Source organism: Blennius ocellaris (assembly GCF_963422515.1).
Source record: "Blennius ocellaris genome assembly, chromosome: 8".
Lineage (NCBI taxonomy): Eukaryota > Metazoa > Chordata > Actinopteri > Blenniiformes > Blenniidae > Blennius > Blennius ocellaris.
In genome coordinates, this window is record NC_137657.1 from 8,183,620 (window position 1) to 8,195,635 (window position 12,016).

The 12,016-nt window shown below is 41.8% G+C and overlaps 1 protein-coding gene across 2 annotated transcripts in view; it reads right to left on the reverse strand.

Annotated features, from left to right (window-relative positions):
- The window catches only part of aplp1 (amyloid beta (A4) precursor-like protein 1), a 35,759-nt gene that overhangs the window by 12,456 nt on the left and 11,287 nt on the right, over window positions 1-12,016 (reverse strand). For both annotated transcript variants that reach the window (XM_080501675.1, XM_080501674.1), the window contains exons 2-5: window positions 3,701-3,880; window positions 2,347-2,476; window positions 1,070-1,182; window positions 25-218 (exon numbers count right to left, since the gene is read on the reverse strand). In XM_080501675.1, the coding sequence (XP_080357801.1) occupies window positions 25-218; window positions 1,070-1,182; window positions 2,347-2,476; window positions 3,701-3,880 (617 nt within the window). The remainder of the gene's footprint in view (window positions 1-24; window positions 219-1,069; window positions 1,183-2,346; window positions 2,477-3,700; window positions 3,881-12,016) is intronic.

Here is a 12,016-nt window from a genome sequence, read left to right on the forward strand (position 1 = left end):
GGTGCTCAGTCTGAATCATCTTACACAGAGTTCAGTTTTCCACTGGTCTGAGACGTGAGCGTCTGAGACCCAGCGGGGACGTCTCTCTCCTCCGTCTCTCCTTTGCCGCTGGAAGTGGCCCGGCCCGGGCAGCACACGTATTCGACGCCCCGGTAGTGGTCGCCGCATGGCAGCAGCATCCCGTAACTGTGAAGCTCCAGATTGTCTGCAGTGCATTCCTGAAACGGGCAAAGGAAGAGGACCAGGTTCAAAACAGGATATCAAATACAATGAGCCATGTGTAATAAGACAACTGCTCTGTTTAGGTGGTCCGGCAGGAATGTTTTTTTCTACCAAAGTGTTTCATTAAAATTGGCTTTATGTTGAGATTGTGATCATTTGTCATAGCATTTTGTTTGTTTTTTGTGAAAATGCAGACATTTTTACCAGGTATACTTGTTTAAATTCAAAGGTTATTAAGGAACTATTTTACCAGTCCGACCGACTCAAGATGAAATTGAGCTGCATGTCGCACCCTGAACTGAAATGTGTTTGACACCCCAGTACGGCAGCATAGCCCAGTTTCCACTATGTAGGTTTTATAAAGTAATCAGTCAAAAACTCAACACTAGTGCACGTGACAATAATTGAAACCTGTACCTACACCTGCCTTCCCAGCAGCAGTTTTCATCTCGATATAAGCTGCGCTTTGTGACATTTTGACAAAATGTGCATGAATCCATCGTCTCTATGCTGAAATTAGCTCCAGTTTTGGACGCGTTTTATATGATGTACAGGTGAAGTTGCACAAATTACAATATTTTTTATGTTTTTTTATTAATCCTGGAAATTTCATGTCCCAGAGCCAGGGATAATTACCCTCTTTCCTCTAGAAAATCACATCCTGTATTTATCCTGAACTTGCATAAAATAGGGTAAATCATAACAATAATTATACATTTTGAAATCCTTGATAATTCTGAAATGTGCTTGCATGCTTTGCTATTGATTTTAGGTGTGAGTTTTTCAATCGAACCGTTCATTTATTTCATCTGTCACTGTCAAACCAATCAACTTATCTGCTTCTCACCTCTTTCGCGATGTTGTGCCAGTAAACGTAACTCTCGCAAGCGTCCATCTGCTCCTGGTGAAGGAAACGGCATCGGTCCGGCACCAGCAGGGCCTCGCTCACATACTCGCCCTCTGCAGCGGGAGGGAGGTAAAAGGTAAAGCTGCTGTGTTACGAGTGTCATGAGACTCAAACGGGGTTTGATTCATCCTACACTGGAACAAGGAACATCAAACTTTAACACGCTGAATGGAAGAATTCATGGACGACCGGAGGATGTGCAGAACACTGCAGACATGTAGTACGAGGTTGAGCTGGACTAGCTAAAACTGGGATTGGGTGCATAAATTTGGCGTGGCAGAGGACATAAATGTGTAATGTGAGAAGCACTTTGAAGAGACGAGCTGCAATTATGGGAGCAAGTCAGTGCCGTAAAGTCAGAATATATTCTGCTTAAAAATGACTGTAAAATGTAACTGGGATCATAAAGTGCTTTATTTTATAGTGAAGACTAAATAGAAATGCTTCAAGACATCTTATCATTTCATGCTGTTCAGTGGAAATTCTTCACCCATACAACCGATATTACAGCTTCTTGCACAAGACTTGATGAACCCGGAGTGACTCAACCAGGCATCATTAACCTACTAGGCCCCCTAGTGTTCTGTTCACAGACATGGACATTGTTGATCTGATTGTCACCCTTTGTGTAGGAGTGTAAATGACGTCACAGTCAATGTTTGATTATGTATTTTCTACTCTTATTACTGTTGCTATTGTTTTACATGCTTATTATTTATTGTTTGTGTTCATCTGTTTTGCTTCTCTTCTATTTATTTTGCTGGAACAATGCTAGTCTATCTATCTATCTATCTATCTATCTATCTATCTATCTATCTATCTATCTATCTATCTATCTATCTATCTATCTATCTATCTATCTATCTATCTATCTATCTATCTATCTATCTATCTATCTATCTATCTAGTATAAAACAGAGCACCTGTAGGTGAAAGTAGTGTCAGTAGTGTCAGTAAACTTGAGGATATTTTACTCATCTGTAACAATAGATTTAATTTCTAATCTGATTTTGAATGTACTTCACACTGGGTGTGATCAAATGGAGGCTTAAATAAGCAGATAAATACATAGAAGTCACTTTTCAAAGCCATAACAAAAAAAATAAAATATGAATAACTAACTCATGACTTGAAAACACAAAATATATCATGCATATCGGAAACAACACGTTGTTGTTTCCGTAGCTCTCCGATGGCGGCGTGGTGACTTTACTCACCCAGACAGCGGTAGGGCAGCACTATGAAGGGGTGAGTCTGGCAGTGGCCCCAGCCCTTCTTACACCAGGCCGGGATGGTGACGGGTCTTTTTGACTCCTCTATATGGGAGATTGGAAGCGCTGGGTACATCTGGGAGTACAGGCACATGCAGAGTTGACACAGACAGAGAGGCGGGTGGACAGAACGGAGGGTTTAAAGACAAGAGGGGTGTCGGATGAGGGGAATTAGAGGATGAGGAAGGGGAAAAGGAGGGAGAGAGGAGTCAGTGGGGAGAACACTAACAAGGGAAAGAGTCATGCGGTTTATCTTCTGACTACTGAAGTAAGGCAAAGTCTCGGAGCCACATTACACAAGCTGAAGTTATCATTTTAATGACTATTTTTTAAATTTGACATCAAACGTTTTGAAAGTTGAGGGCCAGTTATCAAAAGTGTAATTCCATAATAAAATGTATTAGTGAGGAAAATGAATCTGTCCCAAAGTCTAAATGAACCAAAAATTATCTCACACACACACTAAAAAAAAACTAAAACTAAAAATTTAAATCAATTTAGAGCAATGTGCAAACATTTTAGCTTGTAACTAACTGATGTACCACATAAACACACAGTTTCCTTGACTGGTTGAATTTATAAATCATGTTATGGTGGGTGGATTGAACGCAAATATTTTTTATTTGTTTGCTCTTAATAAACACCGGCTGTACGTTTGGGGCCTTTTTGTCTGCTTCTGAGTAAATTTGGTGTCAATCTGATGTTTTCCTACTAGGAGGACAAGAGCGATAAGAAAAATTGCAATACTCCTGCCTAAACTGTTTGCACATCACATATTTCTTTTAAAATTTGATTGTACATTTATAATTTGTACATGATTTGTCAGTAACTCATATTTGAGGCCTTCGAGGCTCATGGCTACTGATTGTCTACAGCTGCTATGTTCACTTTGACCAGCAGATGGCAAAAATCTGCCTGTACAGTTGCATTTAAATCAAATATTTCTAAAGAACAGAATATTTGTATCACTGATAACTTTGCAGCAGAATGTGAACGACATGAACAATAACAAGAGGAGGAAGAGGTGGATGGTGGTGCATATGGAATATTGCTCTATTCCATGAGACCACCATCACTCCACTATATATGGTTAAATATATAGATTAAATGGGAAAGGTGTTCGACAAGTCAGATTAGGGAGAAGAAACAGAAAATATTCTTGCTTGTTGACTTCATGCAGCATATTCTGATTCCTGACGTGCTGTTAGCAGCTCTCAGTCGGCTCTAAGCTGCTGCTCATCAGAGCTCCTTAGTTGTTTTTGATTTATGTTTAATCCCCTGCGCAGAATCACATCCCTACCTCCTGACAGTAGGACAGGATTTCGCTGGGCTCTTTGAAGCAGCCCTGGCGGCCCTGAGGATCTGGCTCCCACTGGCCAGTCTGTATGTTCATGTGCAGGAGCTGACGGCCGCAGAACATGACGATCTGTGGTTCGGCCAGCTGGGGTCCTGGACCGTTCACCTCGGCCATGGCCAGAGCCTGGAGAGGAAAAGGCGAGAGAGATAAGGACGGATTCAATACAAACAGTGTGTGTGAGCCTGTGTCAGACTGAGAGATCAAAACAGATATAGAGGAAGCTAATGCATGGGTGAATTGACTACTGCGCACACTTCAGAGAGAATAATAGTCTGGAATTAAAAAAAACCCTTCCTTGGAGACTGCGTGTTTGAATTTAAAGACAAAGAACCTGTCAATAAAGGCGTGACTCATTGACCTGCGCTTGCTGTCTACTGACACGACTGACATGCGAGATAATAAAGGAAGCGTTAGTAGATGAAGATAGTGCATGAAATGTGAAAAAACAACAACAACACAAGGGCATGTAAAAGATGTCTCCTTTCCTCCTCCAGCGGCCTTCTAGGATGTTGCTATTGATCGTGGGATATGTTTGCCTCTGCCTCGGGGAGGGCCCAGGGGAGTCCACATAAAGGAACAAACAACAGCCAGGGCCGGGAGTCAGGTGTTAATACAAGCTCATTGACCGATGCGCCACTTCACTACATTAACACACAGGACAGAGACAGAAAGAGCCCAGGGAGGAATAAAGCAGGGGAGGGCTGAAGAAAGCAAGAAAAAAGAAAGAATTCTCCATGAAGAGCACAAACAAGGACTTCTTGTACTTGAACAGACAAAACATGACAGCAGGGGGCCGTCAGAGAACGGTGAGTAAAAGCGTTTCATGTTCCACTGGATGCTTGAGTCATCTCTGATACCAAAATGAGATGTTTACTGGAGACAAGCAGTGTGAAGTGAAGCGGTCTCATTGCCTGACACAGTCATGCTAGAGAATGTACAATAATGTTTACTTTCTTTGCCCGAAACTCCCCGAGAAGGCTGGCCGGCGTACCCCGGAGCCCGTGTACGGCTCGTATCCTTTCATCTGCGCTGACAGACGCAGAGACGGACCTACTGACGACAGAAGAGACGGGCGACGTCGAGCCAATTAGAAGGAAGTTGCCCAAAGGGAAGGAATGGAGGAGAGAAAATATTGGAGAGTGACGCCTGATCAAAGGAAAGCCCTGCTTCGGCCGATCGCAGCTAAAGTGTTTGAAGTCCTAATTAGAATTCACGCGGAATAAAATAAATATATAAAACCCTCTAAGTAAATGTACAATAAATATAATAAGCCCCGAGCAGTCTATGCATTATAATTACGCTAAGAGGAGTTTGTGTTTCTGCATGTCTTAGCAGATTTCTTACAAATTACAGATCTACTTTTCATTACTGCTGACCATTTTCCAAAGTATACCACAGCTTTCTTTTTTTCCCCTTTTTTCTTTCAGATTTATGAATGCTTTTACAGACCTTACTGGAGACCGTTTCTCATTCAGTGAAATTGTTTGAATATCAATGAGAGGATGTGTGCATTGTAACTTGAAACAAGTGCTTCATCACACCCGATATCAACAACATTTTGTTTTTCACACCAGCGTTTCCTAATGATCTAAATCTGCTGCGTGTATAAAAAGAAAAGCTACTACCGTTCACTTTGTGCCCCCTGTGCTTCCTATTCCATGTATTATGAGGCGGGGTTTGCACCCACGACTCGTGATCTGTCAATCCATGACCTTGTATTTCAAGGTATTTAACACTTCCTATGAAAAAAAAAAATTGATATCGCCAACAGATTCAAAAATGGTATTTTATACCATTATGAAGTCAAATTTCTTCATTAGTATTTACTAACCCCACTGCTCCTGACTGAGTGTGTCTGTTATTGACGGAGCTGAATTGGATCTTTTAATTGGTTGAGTGTGTTGTAAGATAAGCAGCTGAAAACACTGCTGAAGCTGCTGAAACAGTCAGTCTGGAGTAGCTGCTGAGCTCATGTCTAAATAGATATATCTCTTTGCGTCAGGGAAGGTCAGTGCCACGAAGAAAAAGGAGGGGAAAAAAAAAACCCAACAACAAAAAAAAAAAATACTTCCGGATATTTGAGAAGATAACCTGGCAGCTCCCCCTGGTCCGGCTCTCTCATTCTGCCTGCTCTCCACTACTGCACTCGCAGAAAATCAATGCTGAGCGACTGCAACTGTATCGCTGCGTTCCCCCCAATCAATAGCAGTCCATCAGGAGCCTGAGGCCCTGACCCTCAGCTCAGCAAGGCCGCACTGCAATTCTCCTGCCCGAACTGGGACCAGACTCCCTATTATATGACGACCCCTTAATAAGAGATACTGTTTAAAATCTGCATTTTCTGTTCCGCTCTGTGGCTTCACACCAGAAGAAAACCTCCTGCTTGTTTTTGACCCAGTTTGGAGTTTTAGCACTTCTTTCTCGACAGGCCGGTCACCGAAACAGTGTCGTCACAGGGACGTCAGGGACGTGTTTCTGTTTAGTGTCACAACAATAAAATGTCTATTTATTACTAATGTTTCTTGGGGCCGCTTGTTGCTTTAAGTATATTCGTCACATTTTGAAACCGTATCAAGAAAAAACAGAACTCCCCTTTAAGCTTTTTGTAACATTATATGACAATAACCTGTTATTCATACTCTAATAGCTATTTCCTATAAATTAGCAGTTTCATGTTACAACAAAATCACGCAATCTTCCTAAATATGCATCATTTGTTTGGAATTGTCTGACACCCTTTATTGTAGATTCACATATTTTACATTTATTCCATATAAAGTATCTTTTGGTTAATTCTTTTTAATCATAACTTATATATCGTGAACATTTTTTATTTTGACTGCAATCCAAAATTGGCACAATTCAAATAAAGAAGTGCTAGGGACTCTTATATCTATTTTATGCTATGAGTGCAAAAATAACTGACAAACCAATGTTGCAACAATGTTTTCCAATGATATCTATATTTTTCGGAGAGGTTTTGCAGTAAAACTCTAAGTTTCGATGCTGTGTTATCGACATTTTGAAGGTTAAATGTGTTAAGTGGCTCCAGACAAATGTGTTATGAAGCCTGGGGACCACGCTGGAGAGCGTGACGGCTTCTACGTGACAGGCTTGGGTTGAAGTCTTATTTCGGAGAACATTGTTGTCATAATTGGTTCCAATAATACTCTGCTTTAATTTTGCTTTATTTATTTCCCCATGCTTTGTCACACAATGTTCTAATTAGTGTATGACAGTACATTAAACAAAAAAAAACCCCCAAGGCAATTATATTACAATGTCTTCACACTCAATTGTGCATCTTGTACCATTAAATTAATAGTTTGAAGTCTGTTGTTCTTAAGCTCTTAATGATGTTTAAAAAGAAAACAAACAGAAACAAACACAACAATAGTTTTGTTGCGACAATGCAACGATGTAATACTAAACGAAAGCGGGAAAGTGATCTTCAGGAGCTAATCTTGTTTAGAAAGTGAAACGTCTAACTGATGGATGGGATCATGTAGACAAATGTTAAGACATATAATCATAATGCATCACCTCCACTCCTTCAGGGCTTTATTGACTCTTCCTCTTTAACCGACCAACCAGGAATCTAAAATGTTTACTTTAACATATTCTGCTGCACTATTTCACGCTTTTGCACTATGTTGGATGTCTGCCTTAGACATGCTGAGCTGCGAACTGCTACGCCTGCAGAATTTTTTTCTGATGACCTCACACATCTCTAAACTATTTTTCTTCATTGGAATAATGATCAATGTTTTATATATTTCATCTATAAGCAGACAATCTTTTGTTGTCCCATCGACTTATGTAAATTTACACCCTGCTAATATACAAACTGAGGTGATGAATATAAACGCAGCTCATTTATCTATAATAGATATTGAATGTCTGCCAGAATTAAAACAAAACAAATATTTTTCATGGGAATTCTTTGCTGTGATCAAAAGGGGATTGACTAGTAACAGATTAAAACCACACAGACAATTGTCCTCTATTGAGGGATTAAGCTTTCAGTCCCTGCTAAAAATAGCTTTTGCATTACAATAAAGAAATCATACATATGAGCTTAGATTGAACATTTGCATCTTGACAAATTATTGCCGCGCTTCCCTTCTGGACAGACAGACTTGCAGAACAACACATTCAGTGTCTTTGTGGTATTCAGTTTTCATTTTGAAGCCAATCAGACTGTTAGCGACTGTTGTGGCTTCAGCGTGGCAGCGTCTCACTGTAGAACACACTAATCCAGTCGGCTTCACAATGAATGCCTCACAATCTGTCATCAATGACGTTTCCCCAGTTCAAGGCAGTCCGCGGAGCTGTTCTCCATGTCTGAGTGAGAAAATGCAGTGGTGTATTGAGGCGTCTCAGTACAGTGCAGCCTGGGGGGTGGGGGGGGGGGGGGGGGTGGGGGGTTTCAGGAGTTGGTTGAGGCCGTGCTGTTCAACCCTCCTCAGCCCCACATATCACGTCCAAGTGCTGATGAGGCTGAACAGGCAGACAGCCCAGAAGCCTGACAGCTCCCCACTGCAGGGAATGCTGCATCATTAATAACAACCTGGTGATATAAAGCCAGACATCGATTGGCTTCCTGCCTTTTCACCAGATTCCTTGCCTCAGTTCGCTCCCTTGATATTCCACAGCCGCATTATGCTGGCAGTATTTCTGCACTTTGACTCGCACAATACCGACACCAGAAAACCCATCAAAGCGCCGAGAAGGAGATCCTTGAACAAATTGTTCAGATTTTGTGGATAAATGTTCACATTTATCCATCATGTGAAGGAAATTTTGTGCATGCAAAAAAAACAACCAGACAGGCTGTTGTACGATGAATCTAAATAACCATTCAGGGCTGAGTTGGGCCCGGGCAGTACTTTTACATGTTCCACCAGCATCTCCCATCCTGTTCTAATTAAATTTTCAGCACCTGTTCCACCCTTATGTTGCAGGATGACTTCATCCTCTGTAATGATGCAACCTCTCGGCCCTGGCAGGCAAGCCGGCGCGGAGGAGGCAGAGGGAGGAAGCCCACCCATCATTTGTCACCGTTTACAAGCCGCTGCCAGACTGTACATTGAGGAGCACCACACCAGATGGCCCAAGTAGATCCAGGGTATTTTATTGCCGATGCTCTAAGAGCGACATGTCATGTTATGTACACAGTCAGTCATACCGAGCCTTTGATAATGCAAAGCATCTTTACTCGCTTGCAAGTGACTATGATTAATTCGGATTTTGCTTTCATGTGTGACTGGAGTGTATCTATAATTCATCTGTTCTATACCTTCTTTATCACCCTCACCTGCTTATAACTATCTGAGGTGTACAGGCACACATGCTTGTGGACCTGTGTTAAAGCAAGGTGCCTGCGACTGGCTTGTCTGCGCTCCGTTGTGTGAAGCACCTCTTAAGTTTGTATTGAAATCAATTTGAAAATGTACACTGTATAAATACTCTCACGTCAAAGATTTATGATGGAAAGCTTTCCCGGCAGCTGACGATTAACTGGATACCTCAAAACGCCTCGGGGACTAATCTCTACTTAGTATCTCCTCCTCTCCAGGGATCTGGAATATCCCAGGTAGCCAAAATACACCCGGTTGTGACAATGCAATCAAACATCAAAAAGACCAGACATCTTTTGAAATCCCAGGTTTTGTGTTTTGGTTTTGAACAGCATCGCAGAATTGTCTCTCTAACCTGTGCCATATAAAAAAAAAAAAGAAAAGAAGATTAAATTAGAAGGTAGAGTCAAAAGTACAGCAGGATCATTGGCACAACTGCAGATGTTTCAATCAAGACTTCAGATTAAGCACATTTGCTGTCTGTACTGCTTTATTTGTTAAATTGGGGGCGACACACAGCTCAAAAAGAAAGAAATTGCATGTAAACATTAAACTACTTTGGGATCCTCCTTCATTGTAGACTGGCCATCCCTCATGCAGGGAACACAGCCACGTGCTAATAGGCCTCCAAGATGCACGGCCCATGCACTTATGAAACAAACAACCGGCTTCCCTGAGCATGTCTTTGTCCTTCGATGCGGCACAGATGGCTGAATCGTCTTTCTGCCGATGAGCCCCTCCTTCACTCTTTCTTCTGTTTTCGCTGTTTTGATCATCTCCCTCGGCCTCCTCTCAAGGCTGGTCCACCCACAGCCACCTTCATCCTGTCTCCCTCTCCCTCCCTAACAGCTTTCACACAATGCGTGACACTTTGCCGTTTGCCCCCCCAGCCCCTCCCCAGACTAGTGCTAAATGGCCAGATAGATTTAGGCGCATTCATCATAGTAATCATGTTGATTAATTATTCATAGGCTCCATCAGGCCTCTTCCTGGTGTGGCATGCAGTTATTAGACAGTAGCAACATTAGTCTGCCAGACTCTCCTTGTGCAGAAGGGACAAAGGAGGATAAAGCAGGTTAGCTCTGCACATTGACTCATTACTATACAACTCAGACTAATGGCTAATTGCAGCCATTAATTTTCTATTCAGGGGGAGACTGATGGGCACAGCGGAAAACATTGCTTTTTGTTTTATGTATTCTTCTATAGCTTCCTACTGTAAACCACATAACTGTAAAATTACTTATTGAATACTAAATGAGTGTCCCCATTTCAGTGCTTTATAACTAACCATTACGGCGGAGGCTTTTGGTTGCGGGGATGTGCAAACATCACATGCTAAGTCGGGCCTCATCAGTTCAGATTACAGCGGTCCAGCCTCCAGCTGGGCACACTGGGAGCAGATGGCCCCATAATCACCAGGGTTCATCTAGGTCTGCAACAGCAGCCAAAACCAGCTCCAGAATATTTGATTTAATTTCAACTATAGCTTAAAACACAGGGCATAGCAGCTGGCATCAACACAGGAGACTCCATAGATTTTGATGTCAGCAGTGCCAGTCGTTTTATGACTGCGGTTATGTAGGAGGGCGCTTACTCAGTGCTGTGCGCAGTAGGAGCCGTTCATACAACACCACAAGTACATTCTTTCTCAAGTTTATAGCGCAACATCTATGAATACGACTGATTCCTCCTTTCGGAATCATATAACTTTAAACTCCCACATGGATGATGGCACCATGGGGGCAAAGATTTCCCTTTTCCCAGCTGGCGCTCTCATTTATTATGATGGATGTCATGTTCTTCTTTCCATATATAAAACTATACAATGCACATTTTTCAAAAAATGGCCATTACAATAACTGAAGGAAAACATGTAACTCCCAGATATATAGATGATCTCATACAAGATGATTCCACGTTGATAGAAAAGAGGTATTGAGCAATATTCAGAATGAAACAAGTGATAATTGTGTTGCATAGACATGTCTGCCTCTCAGTTCCACCCACATTTCAACAAATGCTCCTTCTGAATCATGTACCATAATGACGATACGTTGTGCAAGCTTTCTCCAGAAAAACACCGGGCACAATCGGTCACTTTCACAAATCTACGCACGCACCCGCCTCCTGCAGATATGTGGGAAACAAACAGCTGCGTAACAGTGTTTCGTAAATTTCTCCAGAAACACAGAGTGCCTGCCAGATCCAGTTCCTTCGGCAGAGTTAAACTGAGATGACTCTGCTTCTGTTCATATTGTTGATGAATTTTTTTGCTGTTATGCAACACCGCTGAACCTCCTTCACAGTTAAGCAACACAACATGGGAATGCCAACATGTTAATGCCAAACACTGTGAGCCTGCAGATACGATTTCAAGCCAAAGAGCTACCTCAGGGGATTGAAGGAATCAACGGCTTAGCGTAGATTTAAGTACTGCAGGTCTATCTGAATCATCCTAATGTCACCACAGCTGACAGTGAGTCATGGGTTTTGCGTACACAGATTGAAATTGACACAATGCAGACTAGCTATGTAAATCTAGATTTATGTTTTTTTTTTTGTCCCTTTAAAGGGCTTGATTCATATGTTTGGCCTCAACAGTTCAAATTTCTATTTGCAAACATTTCCATGCTTAAGTGAATGTTGAACTAAAATGTATTAAGCACTACGGGCATCCCTTCTGTAATATCACACTGGATGTCAAATCGCAAGAATCGACATCACAATTGTCATAATATGTTTCGAACGTAATGCATAAGAGCTATAAATCAGTGCCAGACTCAAAGCCGGGCCCCTGACATGGTAATCCACTATGCATCCAAGAGGTTTAGTGAGTTAATGGACATCCGGAAGTACCATGATTGCCAGTTTTAGAAAGATGACAAACCCGATTCAG